Raw genomic sequence first — 25,555 nt, 5'->3', positions numbered from 1 at the left:
CCACCTGTTGGCGACCGCTGTTTTATATATATTTTATTGATTTTTTACAGAGAGGAAGGGAGAGGGACAGAAAGCTAGAAACATCGATGAGAGAGAAACATCGACCAGCTGCCTCCTGCACACCCCCCACTGGAGATGTGCCCGCAACCAAGGCACATGCCCCCGACCGGAATCAAACCCGGGACCCTTCAGTCCGCAGGCCGACGCTCTATCCACTGAGCCAAACCGGTTTTGGCAGTACTTCATTTTTTAATGGCTGAATAATATTCCATTGTATACATTATACCACATTTTGTTTATTCATTCATCAGTTGATAGACAATTCGGCTTTTTCCATTTTGAGGCTATTATGAATACCTAGAGGCCTGTTGCACGAAGATTCGTGCAATAGGCCTTCCTTCCCCTGGCTGCTGGCTCCAGTTTTCCTCTGGCACCCGGGACCCGGGCTGCAGCAGAGCCTTCAGTCTTCAGTCTTCACTCGGGCAGAGCCTTCAGTTTTCACTCCGTGCCTGTGTATGCAAATTAACCCGCCGTTTTGTTGGGTTAATTTGCATGCTCACTCCTGATTGGGTGGTGGGTGTAGTGGAGGTATGGTCTATTTGCATCTTTCTCTTTTATTAGTGTAGATGCTGCTATGAATGTTCATATGCAAATGTTTGCATAGCTATATGTTTTCATTTCTCTTAGGTATATACCTATGAGTAGAGTTGCTGGGTCATATGTCTGTGTTTAACTTTTTGAGGAATTGCCAGATTTTTTCCCAAAGCAAGTGCACCATTTTACATTTTCATCAGCAGTACATGAGGATTCCAGTTTCTCCACATCCTCACCAACATAATCCTAATAGATATGAAGTAATATCTCATTGTGGTGAAGTAGTATCTCATTGTGGTTTTGATTTGCATTTCCCTGATGGCTAATGATTTTGAGCATATTGTCATGCACTTATTGGCCATTTGTAAATCTTCTTTGGAGAGACATCTATTCAAATCCTATGCCAGTTTTTTAAGTTGGGTTGTCTTTTTATTGTTGAGTTGTGAGAATTCTTTACATATCCTAGATACAAGTCCCTTATCACATATATGATTTGCAGCTATTTTCCCTGTGGATTTTCTTTCAGGTTTTTTTTTTTTTTAATAGATTTTATTTTTTAGAGCAGTATTACTTTGACAGCAAAATTGAAGGAAATTTCCCATTTATGCCCTGCCCTCCACATGCATAGTCTCCCCAATTATCAACATCTCCCCCCTTTCTTTTACTTTCTTGATGATATCATATGAAGCATGAAAGTTTTTAATTTTGATGTTCAGTTTATCTGTTTTTTCTTTTGTCACTTGTGCTTTTGATGTCATATAAAAGAAGACTTCTATTATTTTTCTTACAAATTTTATAGTTTTAGCTTTCATACTCAGGTTTTGAATTAATTTTTATTCATAGTATGAGGAAAGGGTCCAACTTTATTAACATCTTTGCGTATGGATATCCAGTTGTCCAGCACCATTGGTTGAAAAGACTGTTCTTTCGCCCATTGACTTGTCTTTGGCACCACTGTTAAATTTGAAGGTTTGAAGGTCTCTGTAGGCAGTTTTTGGAATATAAAGCAATGGGGAAATTTTAAAGGATTTTAAGTAGGGAAATGATCCAAACTGCTTTAGTCAACAGGAAAGGAATGAAAAGAGACTAAACTAAGGTAGTAAATGGGAATTAGCATCTAAGAAGTAAGCTTCTGTATCCCCCAAAATACTTACATTCAGATTACTCCTGTGCCTTGGTTTCTATATTTTTCCTTACACAGCTCTTAAATTCCCTTTGTACTTTTTCCCCCCTTTGTACTTTTAATAATGATTATGAACTCTATCCCTTTTTTGTTTGCTGGGTGGGGTCATGTGGGGTTTGGTAACCTTTAGTTTGCTCATTAGAATCTTTGATTATGTTATACTAAGCTGCGAATTATATTGATGACTTAAGTTCTTTTATATTGAATTTTTATTTTTTAAACAGAAAACTGGAAATATCCTCTGGAAAACTGGCCAGATTTGCAGATGGCTCTGCTGTAGTACAGGTAAAAAGTCCAGTTTTTTGCATTTTCATCCTCACCCAAGGATATGTTTTTTTATTGATTTTAGGGAGGGGGGAGATAAAGAAAAAACCACCCATGCGAGAGAGTAACATCAGTCGGTTCCCTCCCATACATGCCCCAACCAGGGATTGAACCTGCAACCTGGGTATGTAGCCTGACTGGGAATCAAACTCTGGACTCTTTCATGCACGGGACTATGCTCCAACCAACTGAGCCATACTGGCCAGGGCTACGTTTTCATCTTAAAAATTGTTATGGAGACTGGTACTAAATGTTTTTACGTCATATAACTTTTTAGAATTGTGGCATTGGAAATTTATTCATACCATTTCTAGTGTCAGAACCATTCTAGATAACCAGGGAGTCAGAGGGCAGGATATACTAAATGACCTTTAAGATCTCTTCCGAACTTATTTATCTATTCTATAAATAACTTCTATAATGCTTTTGTAGAGAAAGTAATTTTTCTTGTTTCTTTAGTAGTAATACTTGGGATGTTTTTCTTTATGGGTAGCCTAAATTTCCTCTTAAGAAGTAGAAAAAGGATTGGGTGAGTCTTGTTCCTTTTAGTTATATTGCTTTTGAAAAAAGCTCAATGACTGTTCTAATAGAGAATATGATCATGCAGAAGGGATCAAGATTGGACTACTTGTGAATAATTGTTTTCATTGTCATTAGGTCAAGAGATAACAGTTCTCTTTACTTGGGTTTAACTGGAGTGAGGATTCATTTAGTCACTACTTATATGTTAATATCTGATTTTAAAGGAATTTACTAGTGTTGTTTATTTTTAACTAAGTCAGGTGACACTGCGGTGATGGTCACAGCAGTCAGTAAAACAAAACCTTCACCTTCCCAGTTCTTGCCTTTGGTGGTAAGTATTTGCTGATTTGCCTGAACTATAATATAACATAAATGTAGAATTTGTAATATTTTTGTTCAGTGACTAGTAAGTGCAAAATGTAAACTTCCGACAAAAAGGATTTTCCTTAGTTGTTTGATACTAAGTAATTAAAAGAATTTAAACTGATTGCTTCATAACCAATTCTTATATTAGTAGTTAGCATACTTTAGAATGTCCATGTTCAAAAGTTGACAGGAACAGTGGAAGTACATGAGTACTTTGATGAGTACACTGAATGCATTGCTTTTATAGGATTCTCTTCAGTATGAGTCTGCAAGTTTATGTTTGCTGAAAAGTGAAAAGTTCATTAGGATTTTATGGCTTCCCTCTATTATGAAAAGGGGGATGCAGTTAGAGTGGATACAAAAAAGAAAATGTTTGACTTGACTAGAATAAGCTACTGTGAGGAGTAATGGAAGGCTTTTAAAACTCAATTTGCTGAAACATTTCTATCACCTCTCCTTTGCCTAAGTGATGCAAAACTCTAAAAATAAATAAAATATTCTCCACTCTTAGTCTGGAATATGTTGTTTACAACCTCAGGCGAATTAGCGTCATCTTAATAGTTCTTACTACAAAAAGCAGTCAAATGAACTTTGTTTTTTGTTTTTGTTTTCATTATTACTTCAGGTTGACTATAGACAGAAGGCTGCTGCAGCAGGTAGAATTCCCACAAACTATCTTAGAAGAGAGATTGGATCTTCTGATAAAGAAATACTTACAAGTAGGGTAATAGGTAAGATTAAAAAAAAAAAATAGAGGCATTAACCCTCTCTGTTAGTCCTGTTTTAGCATCTCTTTCATCTGTGCTCTACAATATCTCTTAAGTTTTCTTTCATTACATCCCTTGGACCCAGTATACTGCCTGGCACAAAATAGGCATTCAATAAATATTTGTTGACTAAATGAATGAGTTCTATTGAGTATATAAATTCCATGGCTCATGCCTCAACTCTGTTGAATCTATCCCTAGTAATTTTCATTTTTATGTTTAACATAGTAATTCTTAAAAGCATTATATTCATTAACTACTGAAAATGTCTGTAATTTTTCAAATCTTTGGCATCCTTTCTTTCCCGAAGTTTTTACAAAATTTTATTAACACTATCAGTCTTTGGATTGAAGAAGCTTAATGAACCCCAAACAGAATAAACGTCAAGTTCAAAACCACATAAAACCAATCACTGTTTTGTTTAAGAATAGATACATATATGGTACATACAACAAAGAAAAGCAAAGGCAAGATTAGACAAAATTCAGGATAGTGGTTACTTTTATGGAGAATGATGGGAGGATGAGATCATAGAGGGGAGCTCACAGGCTTCAAATGTATTAGTATGTACTTTTTTTTTCAAGTGACATAAAGGGTATATAAGCTTTAATTATTATTCTTTAAGTTGCATATATACAAATAATATTTTTGCATGTATAACAGATTATAATAAAAGATAGAAAGTTAATGAAGTTACCCTTCTTCTTACGTATAACACAAGCCAAAATCTTGGGATTCATCCTTGACCACATTTTCAACCAAATCCAATTAATTATTTCTCAGTCTTTCTAATCTTCCACTTCCATTGCCAAGCCTCCTTTAACTCTCACCTGGATCCCTGAAATCTTTGACATCTTTAAATATTGTGGATTGCTTGTATTTTATAGTTCTCCTACCCAGAAATTGCTCGTTTATGTATATTTATATGTATTCATCAGACAGAATACTAAGGCAGGATTTTCTTTTGGTCTGTTGTTCGTAAGTCTCTTTCCTCTGCTTATATTATGAACTGATACCTAATGAAATTAAAAGCTGCTGCCCAGTTTTAGATTTGAGTGTTCCTACTTTGCTAATTTTTTGTTGTTAGGGCCTGGTGTGTATTAATTGAAGCACTGACATTTATCTTTGTCCTTTTCAGTAAATCAGTCCAAGGGTTTTTTGTGGTGGTTTGGTTTTGTTTTTTTACCTATTGAACAGCTAACTATATTATTTTTTAGCCTGAGGTTTAATAGGGGAAACATTTTGAACTGTAAAGCTACTATTTAATATCTTTTCTCTCTTTATTGGCAGACCGTTCGATTAGACCTCTTTTTCCAGCTGGCTACTTTTATGATACACAGGTAGGGTGGTCTCCTTTAGGTTATTTATTTCCAGATCAATCTAAAATTATTTAATGAATTTCTATAATACTTATTGACTAAATATTATATAAAGAATACAAAATAAGAATTTTTGGTGATGCTACTACATTTTACATTAAATTTTTTTAAACATAATTTTATAAAGCTAATATTTAATCAGTGTCAATTTAAGCTGATACCTGAATTATTAATAGGAGTTAGCCAACCCAGGAGTGTAGGGAAAGCATTCCAGGCAGATGGAATGGGAAACACACAAGCCCTGAGGCAAAAAAGAAATTGGTGAGTTTGAAAGTTTAGAGTGATTGAGATTGGTGGGGGCAGATCAATTTGGGCCTTGTAGGTCATATTAGTAACAGAGGCTAGGACAATCAACATAACCAGTTTTTATTACTTATTTTTATTACTGAGTCTTCTAAACCTCTACTTAATTATATTTTAATACTTTCTGAATATTTTCTTTCAGAATGACTGAAATACTTTAATTAACTACAGTTTTTTATTTATTTGATAAAAATAAATATGCCTTGTAAATATGCTTTTGCAAGGATGTAACTGCCTCAAGAAATTATTTTCTTAAGTATAAGACATAGGTATATTATTGTAGTGTAAAGTAATTCATTGGGTTGTTTTGTCTGTGCTTGTGAACAAGAGATAACAATATTTTTATGTAATAGAAATAGCTAACATTTGTTGAATACTTTACACACAATATTTCCATTAATTTTCATAAAAACCTTTTAGGAAGATACAATTATTTTTTCTTTTAAAGATGAGGAAACTTTTAAAGTTTAATTTAAGTAATTTGCCCATGGTCAAGCATGTAGTTAGTGATAATAGAATTAAGGGATTTGACTACAAAGCCCATGCTTTTAATCATTTAGTGCTCCTATGTTTTAGGCTAAGATGTTAACAGAAATGATAATCCTCCCAAATCAAGTATATTTTGTTAAGTGCTTTGAATTTTTTCCCTTGTACCAGGTTCTTTGTAATTTGTTAGCAGTAGATGGTGTTAATGAACCTGATGTCCTAGCAATTAATGGTGGTAAGTATAAAAATAGAGATCAAAATTATCACTTGATTTTTTTAAAAGCAATGAAATATTTTTATTTCAGCTCTTATTTTTTTATTTTTTTAAGCTTCTGCAGCCCTCTCATTATCAGATATTCCTTGGAATGGACCTATTGGTAAGTTAGGATTTGAAATAAGAAACATTTATGATTTTCCAGGAAAATACTAGTGAGCAAGGGCCTAGATTTATTGGCTCCAATTTATTACCTATTATTATCTTGAATTAGATGACATTCTAAAACTTCTTTCAGCTCTTTTTGCCATTTTCATCCTTGCCTTGGATTTTGTTTCTGATAGCAGTCTTAGGATGTTAGAGATTTTGTGTCCCTAGATACTTCTTAGTTGCCTCTTCTGTTTGAGGACTTTTCTTTGTGACTGGGAAATTGTCAGAGTACATACCCATTCAAGATAAAAACAAACATGTTTGTAATTTACAGCTCTTACAAGTTTTAATCATGTAGGATAAAAATGATTCATGGAGTAATTATTGAGTGTCCTAAATTCCAGATGCTGAGCTAAGTACTAAAGGCACAAAGGCAGAATAGGCACTAGCAATTCAAAGACAAATGAGGCAATTCTTGGGAAACAAATAATTATTTATAATGTGAAGTCAGAGTGCTAAGAAAAGGATAGAGAAGAGTGTGTTTAGTCTTCTAAGGTAAGGCTGTCAAGGAGCTTCTCAGAGTAGTCAACTTTTAAGCTGATTAGAAGGATCATATGGTAAGCATTTGCCTTGGAGAAAGTAAAAGTCTAGACCAGGAGAAGAGCATGAGCATAATCACATAGGTGTGGAAGAAACTGTATATTTGAGCAACTCAAGAGTGATTCAGTGAGGCAGGAAAGTAGGGTGGGGTGGGATGCTCTTTGGGCCTTAAATACCATGGTAGAAATAATGGACTTTATTATGTCACAATTAAAGACAGGGATTAAGACCATTACTGGACTAATGTCTTGAAAACTGAGTTTTTTTAAACAGCTGCCAATGTTTTAATATATTTTAGGGGCAGTACGAATAGGAATAATTGATGGAGAATGTGTTGTTAACCCAACACGAAAAGAAATGTCTTCCAGTACTTTAAATTTAGTGGTTGCTGGAGCATCTAAAAGTCAAATTGGTAAGTAGTTTAAGTACTAAATTTCTTGTGGGTTTTACTTAGGAGTTATTGCTTCTTAAAGATGCATTTAAACTCTTTTTTTTTTTGTATGTGTTTTTTGTTAGTCATAAGGATTTTTGTTTTGTTTTATGGCTGCCTTATTTGGTAGTGCTCTTGCCTCATCAGACAATAGCTAAAATTATAGAATGTTAAACAACTTTGAAATATAGAAAAATCCTTAACAAGATAATTTTAGTAATTATTTTTAAATTGATAATCCATTATAAATTAAAATTCTAAATCTGATAATAAATTATTTTATTAGTTTAAATATGTTAATTTAACTAATTCAGTCATTCTAAGCCTGTTTTTATATCCTCTGAGAAGGTGGTGAACTATTTCTGATGTGAAAAACTAGTAATAAACAGGCGTAAGAGGCTCGGGGAAGAGATTAACTGGGGAACTTATATGTATACTAGTGGCCCGGTGCACAAAATTTGTGTACAGGGGGTTTGGGGGTCCCTCAGCCTGGCCTGCACCCTCTCCAATCTGGGATCCCTCTCGCAATCCAGAACCACTGGCTCCTAAGCACTCACCTGCCTGCCTGATGCCCCTAACTGCTCTCCTGCCTGCCTGATGCCCCTAACTGCTCCCCTGCTGGCCTGATGGCCCTAACTCCTCTCGCCTCCTGGCCTAAACCCTCTAACTGCCTATGTGCTCTTCCTTCCTCTCCATGCCTTCAGAGCCTGGCACAGGTGTGCTGAGAGCTCTCTGCTGAGGCCCCGCCCCTGTCCTGACACCCCCTCCCGCCCCCCCCGGCCCGGCAGCGCCGCAGGCCTGCGCACGCCTCTGCCATGGGGCCGCCCCCAGCAACAGCCTCATGTCCTGGTGGCGCAAGTCCCCGTCCCCGTCCCTGTCCAGCAGCTCCTGCCTGCATGTGCCTCTGTCGGAAGTGGCCTCTGCCTCCGAGTCTGTGTGATGTTAGTGCTGGGCAGGCCTGTGTGCGCCTGTGCTGGGGGCGGAAGTCCCCGCCCCCGTCCCCACCCACCAGCTCCTGCCTGTACTCTGGTCGTGACTGGAACACTGTTAGGACCAATTAGCATATTACCTCTATATATATAGATATGCATAGCCCATGGACACAGACAATAGTGTGGGAAAGGCCTGGGAGGGGTAGGTACATATTGGATGGGGGACATCTGTAATATTTTGAACAATAAAGATAAATGTAAAATTTTTAAAAATTTAAAAACTAATAACAAAATAGAAGGAATTCATTGGGTCATCTACTTCTTGTAACAAAATGTCATAAATGCATGGATGAAAATTAGAGCCTCGTTCTATTGAAGGAGAATGGGCTTTAATAGTCAGAATGAGCTGGGTTTGAAATCCAGCCTCTGCTATATGATAGCCATATTACCTTGGAAAAATTAATTAAGGTCTCTTCTCAGTTTAGTCTGCTACATGATACTTGATGTAATATAAACTATTAAACTATTAGTGCTTTTTTTGTAAAATTAACGTGTGAAACAGCTCATTTGTAGCTTCTTTTGGATTATGGGTCAGTAAGGAATTAGGTATTATATGATAGAACACATGTAACAGGGGTTGTATGTTATTTACATATTAGTTAGGGATTGTGTTGGTAAATGAAGTAACAAGGCTTGGGATGGGAATTTATTTTTCTCTCAGGTAAAAGAAATTCAAAGGTAAGTCAATCCAAGATAGTTATAGCAGCTTAAGAAATTTAGATTCCTTCTAGCTTTCAGCTCTGCTATTCTCAAGGTGTGGCCCTTACCTTCATGCTTATGAACTGGCTACCAGAGCTCTGGACAACTTATTGGACTTAGGGGCAGAAGGAAGAAAAAGGAGGGGAATAGCAAAAAGGTGTGTGTCAGCTGAGTGAGTTACCCTCCCTTTTAAGGAGCCTTCTCCTAAGTCCCCACATAGCAGTTTACACTTAAAATACATTGGACAGGACTGTGACACGTGACTGCATACTTGACTACCAGGGCAAGATGATTTTTGGATTCTTTCTCCAGAAAGTGGGATTCATAGGAAAACTAGCACAATGTAGGGAGAGTATTCCAAAGATTTGAGGAATCCATGAATAACAGATGACCCCTACATCATATTTGAGCACCTCAAAAAGGGCCTTGAGCAAAGTATTGGATACTGTTTAAAGTTCACTTGGTCTACATTTGAATTTTTATTTTTATTTTTGCTTAAAGTTACCATATCAGTTAGTAAATTGATCTGGCTACTTTACAGAATTGTGGTAAAGATTAGAGTCAAGTTTTGTAAAGTGCCCAGCATAATACCTAGTATCTAGTAGGCATCCAATTAGTACCTGCTATTATCATTAAGACACAAAAAATAAACTTCTAAATGGTCATATAGCCTCTATCTGCCTTAAGGTTTTAGCCCCTCTAATTTTAACTAGACACTGGAGGAATGAACTAAGGATGTTTACTGTATCTATGGCATGCCAAACAAATCCCATAGGCAGCCTTTCAGCTAGCTGTTCTCACCTGTTGCTCTATAGATGGGAGAATGAGACTCTAAAGCAGGGGTCCTCAAACTTTTTAAACAGGGGGCCAGTTCACTGTCCCTCAGACCGTTGGAGGGCCGGACTATAGTTTAAAAAAAACTATGAACAAATTCCTATGCACACTGCACATATCTTACTTTGAAGCAAAAAAACAAAACGGCAAAAACACCCGCAAGTGGCCCGCGGGCCATAGTTTGAGGACACCTGCTCTAAAGACTGCATAAACCATCAGAGGGTAGTCTTTAGTAATTAGAGGGAAGCTGAGAATGATTCAGAACCAACCTGTAAGGAGACTGGTTTCAGAAATGACCAGCGTCCATACTATGACTTTTGTATCACTGTTCCCATGAAGATATTTAGCCAGTTTTCTATGCTTTTATAAAGGTACACCAAATACACATTTGGTCCCATCTTCATGTTAAAGTTAATATTGGATCCAAATCAAAAACCACTGTCATGGAACTTCTGCGATATAAAAAAGTAATTGCTACTATTTCATTATTAAAATACTGAGTAATCAGAATCCTTAAGGTATGACCTTTCAGGGCAAGAATAATTTCCTTGTGCTGTCAGCTTCTAGATTACTTCAGTAGCCATTATTCTGTACAATGCCATTTAGATACCTTTTTTTCAACTGGCACATATAATATCACTAATCTTTCTGTGAATGCTAGGATACACAGAAAGATTAGTAATATTGTAACTAGAGTGACTGAAGAACTGAATTATATTTTACGTAATTTTAATCAAATGGAAAGAGCCATATTGGGCCAGCAGTTACCATATTGGACAACACAGATCTACACACTCCAAACTATAAGGAATGTTCTTATAAGGATTTTTTTGAAAGAATCGACTCTAAAGACTGCATAAACCATCAGAGGGTCGTCTTGAGTAATTAGAGGGAAGCTGAGAATGATTCAAAACCATCCTGTACATTTTAAAGTTTAATTGTTGAAAATAAAGTTTATTTTAGGAATATACATTTTCTTTACTATAGTTTTCATATTCTTTTATAAACCATTTTATAGAGGTATAATTTATATATGTTAAGTGCATTTTTAAACCTCCAATTTAATTTTGCAAAAGTGAGAGGGAATGTAATGGGAGTACAGATGACTAAAAGAATACAACCATCTCAGTATTATGGTATTGAGAAAGGTTTTTCATGCCTCAAGTGACATATTGAAACTTTATCTCCCTCTACATCCCCCCCTTAATAATATAATTGTTTTAATACTCCTCTACATTTAGAACCACAACAGACATTAATATAATTTTTGCTCTTGACTCAGCCATCAAACATAATTTAGAAAACTCAAGAGAATAAAAGTATATTTACCCATATTTTTGCCTAACATGTTCTTAATATGGTGTTTTTTTAACATGATTTCTTCCTTTATTATTTCCTTTCTGTTTAGAGAACTTCCTTTAGCCATTCTTAGAGGGTAGGTCTGCTGGTGACAAATTTTCTTAGTTCTTCATGTAAGAGTTTTGATTTCCCCTTTATTCCTAAATATTTTCACTGAGTATAGAATTCTGGGTTGACAATTCTTTCCTTTCAGCATCTGAAAAATATTAACATTTCCTCTGGCCTCCATGGTATTTCAATTGCTTTCTCCATATGGGTAAGGTGTCATTTTTCTCTGGCCAGTTTCAAGATATTTTTCTTTAATTTCAGGAATTTAATTATGTGTCTTTCTTTGAATAACCCTATGTACAGTTTACTCGGCTTCTTGAATCTGTAGATTATGTCTGCCAAATTTGGGTGTTTTTAGCTATTTTTCCCCCAGTACTTTTAAGTCCTGCCATCTTTCTCCTCTCTTTCCAGGACTACAATGACACAAATGTTAGATCTTTATTATAGCTTCACAGGTCTGATGGAACTGTTTCAATTGACCCATGGAATTCCAACATATAAAGCACATAGATTTTTTTCCCCATTCTAGATTACACCTAGAAGCCATAGAAATGACTTTTTATGTAATAATAAAGCTTAATTACAACATGATGAGGTTAGATTATTAGATATGATAGTACCTATGCATATGACTTTTGACTGTGCAAGTTGAGATGTCAAAAATGACACACAAGTTGGCAGGATTCTATTCAGTTTTGTAGAAACAAAAATTGAGTAAGATTTTAGTGAGATACCATGCTAAAACCCCTACTTTGAGCCACTCTGTTGTACTTAGGAGTTTTATTATTACAAAACCATAAAAGCAACCTTTTTATGATAGTAGCTGGTGTCCTCTAGTTGGCTTAGTTGCACTACAAAAATTTCCCCACTTGTGCAAGAATTAGACAATATGACAATGAAGGAATTAAGTGGGAGTTCATATCAAATAATTCTAAACAAGAAACATTTATTGGACATCTACTGTGCTGATACTTTAAAATTTCATTTGAAATACATATTAAGAATCAGTGTAGTTGTACACTTTAAAAGGTGGAATTTTATAGTATTTGAATTATATCTAATAAAGATGGTGGTTTGTGGGGGTTTTTTGTTGTTGTTGTTAATCCTCACCCGAGTATATTTTTCTATTGATCTTTTAGAGAGAGTGGAAGAGAGAGGGAAAGACAGAAAGAAACATCGATGTGAAAGAACACATCGATTGGTTGCCTCCTGCACGCGCCCTGACCAGGGCCCAGGCCAGGGAGGAGCTTGCAACTTGACTGGCATTGAACCTGGAACCCTTTGGTCCCCAAGCCAATGCTCTATCCACTGAGCCAAACCAGCTAGGGCAAGATGTTATTTTTAAAAGTATGTATAGTTTCTTTACTTTCTTTTCTGTTTCATTTTGTATGAAAAATCTCTCATTAAATTTAAGAATATAAACCTAACTTAAAATATCAATGTTTCTTTATTCATTTAATGCTGTTTACATTTTGGAAGTATAAAAAAGGTGGATATACCATTAATAAAATTGAGCTGTACAATTTATGTCATGTCATGTTATTTGAAAAAGTTATATTGGCAATATATTCAATAGCAATCTTTTTTTTTTTTTTTTTCCTTCTTTAGTTATGTTGGAGGCCTCTGCAGAGAACGTTTTACAGCAGGACTTTTGCCATGCTATCAAAGTGGGAGTAAAATATACACAACAAATAATTCAGGGCATCCAGCAGTTGGTAAAAGAAATTGGTATTACCAAGAGGACACCTCAGAAGTTATTTACCCCTTCACCAGAGATTGTGACATACACTCATAAGTAAGACCATCTGTGCAAAAGAAAGTGTGAAAGCTCTGGCTGGGTGGCTCAGTTGATTGGAGCATTGTCCCATCCACCAGAAGGTTGAGGGTTCGATTCCCAGTCAGAGTGCATATGACAGGCAACCAATTAATGTTTCTCTCTCTCTCTCTCTCTAAAAATTAGTGAATATATCCTCAGGTGAGGATTTTTAAAAAAGAAACAAAATGTCACCAGATTTAATTTCCTCTCAGAAAAATACTTCATATGGAAGCACTGTCCATGTATTTCTCAGGTAGCACCCTGCTAGTTTTGTTTGTTTGTTTTGTTAATCCTCACCTGAATATATTATTTCTTTCCACTGATTTTTAATGGAAGGGCAGGAGGGAGGGTGAAAGACAGAGAAACATTGATGTGAGTGAGACACATCAATTGGTTGCCTTCCACACATGCCTCAACCGGGGCCGGGATCAAATCTGCAACCCAGTATGTGTCCTTGACCAGGAAATAAACCTGCATCCCTTTGGTGCTGGGCCATTTCTAACCACTGAGTGACACTGGTCAGGGCAGCACCCTTCTGTTTTAAGAGTCTTTGCATAAATGTCAATCTAATGCTTTAAAAAGGATAAACCCACATACCTCTTCAGTAGCCTAAGTATGAATTTTAAATGAAAGGGGGAGTGAATTTATTGGTCAAGATTCAAATCCCATATCCCTCCGTGTCAAGACAAAAGAGAATACAGCATAAGATATTTGAGTAAGGAAACTTGAGGTTCTCAAAAAGAAATCGGGCATAACCACACTATATGCCAGTGCTTAGAACAATGCCTGCACATAGGCAGGCACTCAGTAAATATGAATCACCAGAAAAGTATTTCACTTACTTAAAATAAATTGAAAAAGTTAGTATTTCCCTTAGTATCAGTCAGATTAAAGAGTATATAAATTGTCCTCAATAAAAGAGTTGTCTGCAATAACAGCCTGAATGGAGAAAAGAGAAAAAAAGCAAGAGGTTAAAAAAGAGTATAAAAACTAATACCATGTGTGAGTGATTCCCCTGAGAGGTAAGGAGAAAGAAATTTGTACTCTGTATTGTGTTATAAGTAGCAAACAGATTAGCACTGTTAAAGAACAATAAATACATTTTTAAATTCTTTATGCAATGTTTAAATATTTTAGCTCATTAAATATTTCAGTTTTGTAATAGACACTGCCTTGTGTTTCCAAATATTATGCTGATGTTTATCTTGTCTTAAAATAGACTTGCCATGGAAAGACTCTACGCAGTTTTTACAGATTATGAACATGATAAAGTAGGTATACATGGATTTTGTCTTAAGTAATTATTCTGGGAATTCTTTTTGTCATAACTCACATAAATTGTATGAATGTCAGTCCTATTTTTATTTAAAAATGTCTAAACAGAAAGCTAAATAACAGCCTAGCTATTTGCTTCTCATTCTCCTTTTGTTCATTAATACAAGTTATAGGGACATGTGTAAGTATATTTGAATGAATTTATATACAGGTAATATTTCTTATAAATCAATAAACAGTTCTAATCTTTTAAAGAATTCTACCATTAGAGAAATCTTAGTTACATCTTAATTGTAAAATAATTTTAAAATAGAAATGTTGAAATTTGCTATGTATATATAAGAATTGAACCTCAACTTTCTTTTAGATTTCCAGAGATGAAGCTGTTAACAAGATAAGATTAGATACAGAGGAACAACTAAAAGGTATTCTTTTTTTAAAAAAAGTATTTAAAGGAATAGTTAATTGATTTGATACTGTGAACTTACAAGAAATCCTACCTTCCAAAAAAAGAAAACCTTTGTTTTGTTTTTCTTTCTTCTATAGAAAAATTTCCAGAGGCTGATTCATATGAAATAATAGAATCGTTCAATGTTGTTGCAAAGGAGGTTTTTAGAAGTATTATTTTGAATGAATACAAAAGGTAAATATATCATTCATTTTTTTTAATGGAATTGAAGCATGCATTGTCTCTGCAAGTCACCATGAAAATGGCAACTTTCTCAAAGCAAGGAGATATTCTTTAAGTAAACAGGAGAGAATTATCATATTAATTTCATAACTAGAGGCCCGATGCACGAAGATTCGTGCAAAAATGGGCCTTCCTTCCCCTGGCTGCCGGCACCGCCTTCGCTCCGGCCAGAGCCACCTTTTCACTCAGGCCCAGAGCCACCTTTCTGCCTTCCCACGCTGTCCAGAGGCCCAGAGCGGCTGGGGTAGTGCGGAACACCTGCGTCATCACCATGGCAACAACACAAGCGTCCCACCCCTGGCCACTTGGCGCCTGTGTATGCAAATTAACCTGCCATTTTTGTTGGGTTAATTTGCATACTCCTGATTGGCTGGTGGGCATCTCGAAGGTACAGTCAGTTAGCATGCTACTCTTTTATTAGTGTAGATTGGGTACCTGTTGAAGGTGTGTGAATTTTGTGGATGTGTTTGACTATCTCTCTGTGGGCCTTGTGCATAGAGCAGTGCTTTATAGCCCTGACTGCATGTAACAATTACCTGCAGAGCTTTTTAACAATACAGGTGTATGGGTCACAACCCCCAAGATTCTAATTCAGTGTGTCTTAGGGTGAGGCCCAAGTAAAGTTCTTAAAGTTCTACAGGTGATTATGATATGCAGCTGGAGTTGAGACCTTCCTGATAGGGATAAAGTAATATATTATTTTTCTGTTTTCCAATACTGCTTTATACACTTATTTCCTTTATTGCTATAGGTGTGATGGTCGGGATTTGACTTCACTCAGAAATATAAATTGTGAGGTAGATATGTTTAAAATTCTTCATGGATCAGCATTATTTCAAAGGGGACAAACACAGGTAATTATATGTAAAAAGCTATAGTTATTTGCTGAATCAGGATTGCTTAATTGGATCTAATAGAAGTACATTATGTGGACACTGTAAGTTTTTTATCATATGGAATGTACTAATCAGATTATCTGGTTTTTAAAAAATTTCTTAAAAGCTTTTTTGAGGTACATATAATTGAATCACTCAGATTCCTTAGTTTATGGGATATTGTCTATTCAAGATCCTCAATTTGTTTTCTCCATTTAGTATGTATCTCAGTCTACTCTTTTCCCTTACATAAGCACCCATTCTCTTGTACTTAACATGTATGTGTATCTATTGCTTTGTGTATGTTATGCTTTATACCTCCTTTTTCTTTTATTAATCCCTAATTTAACTTTGCCAATCTAATGTGTACAAAGTGGTGTATCATTGTTTTCATTTGTGTTGCCCTAATTATGAATGAGGTATTCTATAATAATAAAAGCATAATATGCAAATTGACTGAATGGCCGAACAGCAGAACGACCTTCCAGATGACATACTATGACATGCACTGGTGCCAGGCCAGCCAAGGCGGGTGCATTGCGATTGGTTGGGGGCCCCACCATCGCCCCGCTGAGGGAGGCCCAGGCCACCAGCCGGTGGGGCAATCAGGGATGGGGGGGTGCTCCATCATCACCCCAAAGAGGGAGGCCCAGGCCACCCTTTGCAGGGCGATCAATCGGGGGGCTCTATGATCAATCGCCCCAAAGAGGGAAGCCCAGGCTACCCGGCCAACAGCACTGCAAGAGGGCACAAGCCAAGCTGAGGGACATCACTCCCCCAAGCCCTCCCCCGCCTCCCCCCACCCCCAGTGCACGAATTTCATTCACATGGCCTCTAGTCTTTATATAATAGCCAGTCAATATGGTCACTGTATAAACCATACCCTGGGGGGCTGTACACCTCTAGGGCCCTATTTTCACATAGTGTCCCTGGAGCTGTATGCAAAGTGGTAGCACTGGTTCAGGTTTGCACTTTTGTGATTTATCTGCTCATAGTCTTTGGCCAATTTTTTTCAGTATGGTTAACTGTCTTTTTTTCTGCTATTTTTTCAGTGATTTCTTAAGTGTTTCAAATGTTATTCCTTTCAGTAACCAGAATTTGTATGTATTATCTCCCTCTTTCTCATATGCCTTTTAACTTTGTTTGTGGTAGCCTACTATATGTCTACTACTATATGTCTACAATGAACCTGAAATCTTTAGTTTTGATGTAATTAATCCTTCCCTGTTCAACGTTTGTGGTTTGTGTTTTTAAAATCGTATTTAGGAAATTTTCCTTACCCCAAAAGTCACAAAAATATGCACTTACTTTTTTGTCTATTAACGTTATAGTTTTAGTTTTCAAATTTAGACCATTAACCTATCTTGGAGTTTTTTTTCCTGCACATGGTGCAAGGTGGAAACCTCCAGAAATGAGCCAATTTTACAACACTGTTTTTTAGTAATTCATTTTTTCCCATTGATTTGCAATGTCACCTTATTTTCAAAGTTTACAAATACATTTTGAAATATATCCTCCTCCATTTTTCTATGAGTTTCCTGGCACATTTTCAAATTGTTTTAATTATTATGGTCTTAGAATATTTTAATATATGAAAAGCAAATGCTTCTTCTTTATTCCCCCTTCCTCTGATTATTGTCTTAGGTATTGTGTTACATTTGTACCTTCATTTGAATTTTACTATTATATCAAGTTCCGAAAAAAATATAGGATTTAAATTTCACTGAATTTATGAATTCATTTGAGAAATGATATTTTTACAATTTATATCACAGTCTTTACAATGAATATAATCTACCTCACTTTTGATTTAGGTTTTTTATGCCTCTTAATAAAGTTTTTTAAATTACTCCATTAGGATAATATACATACTTTTGCTAACCATTCTGACAATCTCTGCCTTTTCATTGGAATATTTAGTCCATTAATGTTCAGTTTAAGTAGTGATGTGATTGAACTTAGGTCTGTTTCATTATTAGTTTTGTTTGGCCCCTCTGTTTTTGTTTTTCTGTTCTTTCTGACTTCTTTTTGGATTAATCAGGTATTTTTTTAGAATTTCATTTTTTAATTTGTCTATTTGCATTTTAGCTATACCTCTGCATTTTTCAATGGTTGCCATAGAGTTTACAATATACATCTTTAACTTTTCAGTCTTTCTAGAGTTAATTTTGCACCACTTCACATAAAATGAGGAAGTTTGCAACCATTTAGGTCTATTTATCCCTCCTTCCGTTCTTTATACTGTAGTTGGCTTATGAGCTACATCTACATGTGTTATAAACTTCACAAGGCTATGTTATAACTTCTATTTCAGTCATATGTATTTTAAAGAAGGTAAGAGGGAAAGATTTTTTTTATATATTGACTCATATATTTACCATTTCTAATGCTTTTTATTTCTTCCTGAAGATCCATGTTTCTAACTAGTCCTCCTTTAGTATTGTCCTGTGGATTTTCTGACAATTCAAATAAATTTATTTGAAATGGCTTTATTTTGCATTTAAACACAAAGAATATTTTTGTTGGATATAGATTTTGTGTTTTGGGGTGGTGGGTTTTTTTTTGGGGGGGGTTGTTTGTTTTGCACATAAAAATGTTCTAGTGGGGTTTTCCCCTCCATTTTCAGCTGATAAAAAGTCGGGACTTAATCAGATCATTGTTCATATTATATTTATCCTGCTAACAGTTTCCTGAGCTTGAACCTATAAATTTGTCTTTCATTTAACTTGAGAAATTTCAGCCATTTCTTCAAATATTTTTTGGTATCTCACTCTCTTTTCTCTCCTTTTAGGGTTGCAGGTACATCTGTTAGTCCTCTTGAAGTTGTCCCACAGGTCCCTGAGACTATGTTCTCCCCCCATTCCTTCTGTCCTTTAGATTGGGCAATTTCTATTACTCTGTTTTCTTATTCACTGACTCTTGTTATCTCCTTTCATTATGAGATAATATATTTTTCAGTTCTAGAATTTCCATTTGGATTCTTTTTTTATGTCCTTGAATATAATAGCTATTGAAAGTCCTTGTCTGTTAATCTAACATCTGAATTAGCTCAGGGTCAGTCTCTATTCATTCTTTTTTCTCTCGAGGATGGGCCCCATTTCCTGTTTTTTTGTAGGTTGTATCCTGAATGTTTTGAATGATATATTGTACATTCTCTGGATTATGTTAAGTCCCTTCAAAGAAGATTAATTTTTTTAAATGCAGTTTTATTGACGGGATCTTTATTGAGGCTTTCTTTATGGTCAGGTTTTATGAATATTCCTTCCTCCTCCCCTAGCACTTCCAGTACAGTGCTTTACATATGTAGTCTATGTGATATTAGACTTTTGGGTTATTGATGATTATTGTATTAAGTACCATGTGTGGATTTGTATAGATTATACTTATCCCATTTCTTTAAGATCTAATTGGGTTTTTCAGATATTTCTCATTTTCATCTTTGCCGTTAGTCAACTAAAGCCTGACAAATTTTGTTTCTTTTTTAGGTGTTTTGTACTGTCACATTTGATTCACTAGAATCCAGTATTAAGTCGGACCGAATTATGACAGCTATGAAGTAAGTTATATTTTTTTGTTATGATGTTCCCATGTATAATTGAAGCTCATATGGTATATTATTATTCATTATTATTTTTTAAGACCTGTACCTCTATACTTCTTTTTTCTATTTACATAATTGTAATTTCAAGGTACTTTTTTTTATATTGTCTTTTAACTCATTGGTCAAAACAAATACTGGTAAAGAATTTAATTCTGTAGTATGGGTACATTTAGTTTATTCTCTGTCTCTAGAACCATTCCTCAGGACAGATTTCCGAGTTAATCTTGAATGGATAGATTGTTCTATTACGAAGAAGAGAGCAAATAAATAAGCAGGAATCCAGTTGCTGAAATGAATCTGATGGCTGTTACTAAATGATAAAACCTGGTCTAATCCCAAGGCACATTTGAATTTGTGTTCATAAATACTTGGCTCTCTTCTGTTCCTAAAACGTCAGCAATAAAATCCTGTTGACCAATTTCATATGATAAGAATCTGTATTACAATCCCCACTAGCATTACTGCATCCACGTCCTAGGACTCATGGCCACCATAGCTCTTGCTTTTCTCAGTGCCTAACAGGGTTGCTTCCCTTTCCCTGGTTAAGGGTCTTGAAAGACTATAGGACTGCCTCCCTCTTCCTACTGCCCAGCTTATGAGGATAACCCCCTGTATCTTCACGATAGCATCACTAATTGCTTTTCATGTATCTAATAAAATTGACAGTGAAGCTGTCATCATGGAATGTTCATCATAATCATAATCCTTTGGAGGAGCTCTTATACTTTGTATTATAAATTGTCATCTGGGCCAAAACTTGATTGCCCTGCTCTTCTTCACAATGACTTTTTTTAGGAGGCAACACAGCTTCAAACCCTGAAAAGATCTTTGCCTGTCAGATCTTCTGATTGCTCTCAGCTATATCATTTCAGTTACTGATCTTCAATTCACATGTTGACTGGGAGAAAGATCCTGAGACTTAACTAATTAGTTTATAACATTTATTATTCTCCTAATAGTTAATACTTTAAAAAATGGTTTTAGTATTCAAATCTGGATATTTAAGTGCAAAATTGTCTTCCTAAATCTGTGCAGAATTCAATCATTAGCCCCAGAAAAAAATACTGTCTCTGACATCCTTCTGATTCTCCTCATTTTCAGTTTCAGACCAACTCTCTAATACCTAATTATGTATTTTTTTAAATCCCCTTAAATCTCTTTTAATTGTTTATTGAACTAAATTTGTTTGTATCTGTATAATGGTTTGAATATTGTGCTTTTTGTTTGTAGTGGAATAAAAGATAAAAATTTCATGCTGCACTATGAGGTAAGGTGAATTTTTTATTATTAAAATATTTTATGAAAAATGTTTAGGATACAGCAGAGTTGAAAGAATTTTACAATGAATATCTGTATACCCACTACCTAGGTTCTACCATTTACATTTTACTATGCTAGTTTTATCATATATCTGTTAAGGTGGATTTGGGGACTTTTATTTTATTGCATACAGAAGCAATTTAGAAAGATAAGTAGTAGCTTTCCAATCAGCAACTTCTGCTCTGAGTCATACATTAAAGTATAGTAGACAATATTGTTTTAGTCAAGAAAGAGTTGTACTTACTCACATGTGTCAAACAACAATGGGGCTTTTCAAATACCTCAACTGGCAAATTACCTTCTCTCTTATAGTTCATTTATATGTTCATATTTTTACTCAGTTGATTAGTAGTCATAGAAATGAGGTATTTAATATTAAAGCACTTTATATGAAATTATTACACATAATTGAGTTTGTGATTGACTTTATTCACAACTAATTGTAAAGGACCAGACATGACATATAATAATACTTTAATTTTATTATTTAAAGCATAGACACTAGAAGGCTATTGTAAAACAGCAAGTCACTTCACCTTTGAGTGACTGTTGTTGGCTGCCCCAAATCCAAATATCTCAATTTTGGTGAACCTATTATAATTAACTAGAGGCCCAGTGCACGAAATTCGTGCACGAAGGGGGGTTGTCCCTCGGCCCAGCCTGTACCCTCTCCAATCTGGGATATCGGGCCTAAACGGGCAGTCGGACATCCCTCTCACAATCCAGGACTGCTGGCTCCCAACTGCTTGCCTGCCTGCCTTCCTGATTGCCCCTAACCGCTTCTGCCTGCCAGCCTGATCACCCCCTAACCACTCCGCTGCCAGCCTGTTTGCCCCCAACTTCCCTCCTCTGCCGGCCTGGTTACCCCTAACTGCCCTCTCCTGCAGGGTTGATCACCTCCAACTGCCCTTCCTTGCAGGCCTGGTCCTTCTCAGCTGCCCTCCCTTGCAGGCCAGGTGCCTCCCAACTGCCCTCTCCTGCTGGCCATCATGTGGTGGCCATCTTGTGTCCACATGGGGGCAGGATCTTTGACCACATGGGGGCAGCTATATTGTGTGTTGCAGTGATGATCAATCTGCATAGTACTCTTTTATTAGATAGGATAGAGGCCTGGTACAGGGGTGGGAGCCAGCTGGTTTGCCCTGAAGGGTGTCCCTGATCAGGGTGGGGTTCCCTTGGGGCGGGGGCAGCCTGAGCGAGGGGCCTGTGGTGGTTTTCAGGCGGGCCACGCCCCCTGGCAATGCAAGCAGAGGCCCTGGTATCTGGAATTTATTTTCCTTCTACAACTGAAACTTTGTAGCTTGGAGCAGAGCCAAGCCTGGGGCTCCCTCCACGGCTGGCAGCCATTTCTATTGGGGTTATAATTGAAACTTTGTTGCCTTAAGCGGGTGGGCCTGGCCAGGGTGTGCGGAAAGCTTTGCTTCTCCTGTTGCCGGCAGCAACCCTGGCCTGCCCTCTCAAGCTCCATTCTGCCGCCATTTGTTTGAATTTGTTTACCTTCTATAATTGAAACTTTGTAGCTTGAGTGGAGGCTTAGGCCTGCAACGGCTGGCAGAAAGCTTGGCTTCCTCTGTTACCTAGGAAACCTTGCTCTCTGTGGCTGTAGCCATCTTGGTTTGGGTTAATTTGCATACTTGCTCTGATTGGGTGGTGGGCGTGGCTTCTGGGTGTGTCGGAGGTATGGTCAATTTGCATATTTGTCTATTATTAGATAGGATAGGGAACATTTCATATAATATATGCTAGAAAATATCCATAAACCTGGTGTCTCTCACAAATCTGGAGTCCCGTATAAACGTCCCGTTGTGGATATACCCAAGTGCTATAGAAGCACATCCTTTATCATGAGCTAAAGAGCACATAGCATTCTTTTTTAACAGGGCAGCTCTGGAATGTGTAGCTCTAGCTGATATTGGGAAAGAGGTAGGGGAAGGCATAGGACAAAACTATGGGCTATGTTGTATCATCACACTTTTTTAAATAGTTTTATTGTAAAGTAAAATACAGGTAATGAAAACCATGTAAAATGAAATATGGCTTAATGAGTTTTTATAAGGCAGACACTCATGTAACCCCCACCCAGATCATAAAATACAATGTTACCATTCCACATTTTTTCTTTATAATCTGTCTGAGGCCTCAGAGCCATGTGAACTATAGAATTCACCACAGTCTGGGTGGTGCTGCACTCATGGTGCAGTTCAATATGTTCCTCTGTCCTTCTATCTCCTCCAAATTGACTGCTAAATCCAGAACTTAATCAGATTCCTTTAATCCATTACTCCATAAAAATATTTCATATCGAAAAACTGGAATTCCAGATTTTTATGGTTAATTTCCCAATTTTTTAAATGATCACAACTAATTCATACCCCTTAAGACAACATAATCCTATATAATAAAAGGGTAATATGCAAATCGACCAAATGGCAGAATGACTGGTCAGTGTGCTCCCACAGGGGGAGCCACTCAGCCAGAAGCCAGGCTGACAGCTGGTGAGCGCAGCAGTGAGGGTGGGAGCCTCTCCCATCTCCACAGCAGCGTTAAGGATGTCCGGAAGCCGTCAGTCGGACATCCTCTAAGGGCTCCTGGACTGCAAAAGGGTGCAGGCCGGCTGAGGGACTCTACACCCTCCCCCCCACACACCCCCTCCCCCGAGTGCACAAATGTCGTGCACCAGGCCTCTAGTAATAAAATAAAAGTTTACAACCTCTGTCTAAAGTAAAACCCTTACTGGAGAAGATCTGTTTCCTCAGTGTAGATTTCTTTTTTTAATCTGTTTTTGTCTCATTACAAAAATATATTTTACCCTGACCATTGTGGCTCAGTTGGTTGGAGTATTGTCCCATAGACCAAGGGGTCACATGTTCGGTTTCTGGTGAGGGCACATACCTGAGTTGCAGTCCAATCCCAGCTGGGCGAGTATGGAAGGGAGGCAACTGATGTTTCTCTTACAATGATGTTTCTTTTCTCTTTCCTCTCTCCCTCTTCCTTCCTCTCTCTATAAAAATAATCAATAAGAAAACATATCCTCGGGTGAAAAAAATATACAGGCAGTCCTCGGGTTATGTCAGACTCGACGTATGTTGTTTCATGGTTACCTCGCCATCTCCCGTTTATTTATTAAAAAAAAAGTTCCGTCATTTCGACGTATGTACATATGTGCTTTATGTTTTTTATTATTTATTTACTACAAGTAAAGGTCAGGAATTGTTATCTTTCTTTTAATTTTTTTTTACTGTTTCACTTCATTGCTGCTGTGTATGTGCTCCATGTGAGTGACGTAGGTGCTTACGTAGGTGGGTTCCGACTACGGCCAAAATCACATTACGTCGCACCATAGGAACGGATCTCCGACATAACCCAAGGACCCACTGTATATTTGTTATTGTTAATAATTTAAAAATTATAGAAATTTATGGCATAAATCCCTATAACTATTCACTTCCCACCTGATTCACATATACACTAGAAATACCTACTTTTAGCAATATGGTATATATGTTGGATGTCCAGACATTTTCTGTGTGTGTGTGTGTATGTATCTGTATTCTTTTTTTATTTTAACAGATTGGAATTCTACAGTTTTGTAACTTGTTTTAGTTATTTTGGTAATATATCTTAGATATCTTTCCATGTCAGTCATATATGTATGTGGGTTTGTTTTGTTTTTTAGTTTCCTCCTTATGCAACAAATGAAATTGGCAAAGTCACTGGTATAAATAGAAGAGAACTTGGGCATGGTGAGTACAAATCTGTAAACTTATATGGCATTCTTACAGAGACTTAGTACATTTTTTTGCTCATTATTTTTTATTCTAATTTAGGTGCTCTTGCTGAGAAAGCTTTGTATCCTGTTATTCCCAAAGATTTTCCTTTCACCATAAGAATCACATCTGAAGTCCTGGAGTCAAATGGTATGACATTAAAATATATTTTTCCTAGTCAAAAAGATCAGATTCCCTGTTATATTCTTTTTTTTTTTTTAATACATTTTTTTATTGATTTCAGAGAGGGAGAGAGAGAAAAACATCAATGATGAGAGAGAATTGTTGACTGGCTGCCTCCTACACACCCCCTCCTGGGGATCGAGCCCGGAACCCAAGCATGTGCCCTTGACCGGAATTGAACCCAGGACTTTTCAGTCCGCCGGCTGATGCTCTATCCACTGAGCCAAACCGGCAAGGGCACCCCTGTTATATTCTTAACTTCCCAGAACTAATGTTACATTGTTTATTACTACAGTACCCAAACCCATTGCAAAAGAAATATGTGTTTAGTTAATCATAGACTTGACTAAATCTGTTCTATCTAATTAAGTATTTTGAAAGCAATGTAAAACAAGTATTTCTCTTTCTTTATCTGTTACCTGAGGCCTGGTGCACAAAATTCGTGCACTGGGGGGTGGAGGGTCCCTCAGCCCAGCGTGCGCCCTCTTACAGTCTGGGACCCCTCGCTCCTTATCGCCCGCCTGCTTGCTGCTCCTTACCTCTCACCTCGCTGCTTCTTACCACTGTTGAGGAGGCGGGAGAGGCTCCCACCACTACCACTGCACTTGCCAGCCGTGAGCCTGGCTTCTGGCTGAACAGCGCTCCCCCTGTGGGAGCACACTGACCACCAGGGTGCAGCTCCTGCATTGAGCATCTGCCCCCAGGTGGTCAATGTGCGTCATAGCAACCGGTCGTTCCACTGTTCAATCCATTTGCGTATTAGGTTTTTATTATCCT

The 25,555-nt window shown here is 36.9% G+C and overlaps 1 protein-coding gene and 1 long non-coding RNA gene across 5 annotated transcripts in view; one reads left to right on the top strand and one right to left on the bottom strand.

Moving 5' to 3' along the window:
- The window catches only part of LOC114230252 (uncharacterized), a 275,275-nt gene that overhangs the window by 227,187 nt on the left and 22,533 nt on the right, over nucleotides 1–25,555 (bottom strand). The gene's annotated exons all lie outside the window — the stretch shown is intronic.
- The window catches only part of PNPT1 (polyribonucleotide nucleotidyltransferase 1), a 42,796-nt gene that overhangs the window by 3,632 nt on the left and 13,609 nt on the right, over nucleotides 1–25,555 (top strand). The window contains exons 2-17 of one of the 2 annotated variants that reach the window (XM_008162111.3): nucleotides 2,002–2,062; nucleotides 2,880–2,954; nucleotides 3,615–3,720; nucleotides 5,047–5,096; nucleotides 6,096–6,159; nucleotides 6,254–6,301; nucleotides 7,187–7,300; nucleotides 12,859–13,045; nucleotides 14,286–14,337; nucleotides 14,709–14,766; nucleotides 14,888–14,984; nucleotides 15,784–15,886; nucleotides 19,393–19,463; nucleotides 20,739–20,775; nucleotides 24,505–24,571; nucleotides 24,656–24,745. In XM_008162111.3, coding sequence (XP_008160333.2) covers nucleotides 2,002–2,062; nucleotides 2,880–2,954; nucleotides 3,615–3,720; nucleotides 5,047–5,096; nucleotides 6,096–6,159; nucleotides 6,254–6,301; nucleotides 7,187–7,300; nucleotides 12,859–13,045; nucleotides 14,286–14,337; nucleotides 14,709–14,766; nucleotides 14,888–14,984; nucleotides 15,784–15,886; nucleotides 19,393–19,463; nucleotides 20,739–20,775; nucleotides 24,505–24,571; nucleotides 24,656–24,745 — 1,280 coding nt within the window. The remainder of the gene's footprint in view (nucleotides 1–2,001; nucleotides 2,063–2,879; nucleotides 2,955–3,614; nucleotides 3,721–5,046; nucleotides 5,097–6,095; nucleotides 6,160–6,253; nucleotides 6,302–7,186; nucleotides 7,301–12,858; nucleotides 13,046–14,285; nucleotides 14,338–14,708; nucleotides 14,767–14,887; nucleotides 14,985–15,783; nucleotides 15,887–19,392; nucleotides 19,464–20,738; nucleotides 20,776–24,504; nucleotides 24,572–24,655; nucleotides 24,746–25,555) is intronic. The other variant, XM_054728170.1, reaches the window with a different exon arrangement.

The sequence above is a fragment of the Eptesicus fuscus genome, chromosome 16 (assembly GCF_027574615.1).
Source record: "Eptesicus fuscus isolate TK198812 chromosome 16, DD_ASM_mEF_20220401, whole genome shotgun sequence".
NCBI lineage: Eukaryota > Metazoa > Chordata > Mammalia > Chiroptera > Vespertilionidae > Eptesicus > Eptesicus fuscus.
This window is presented reverse-complemented; position numbering and strand designations above follow the sequence as displayed.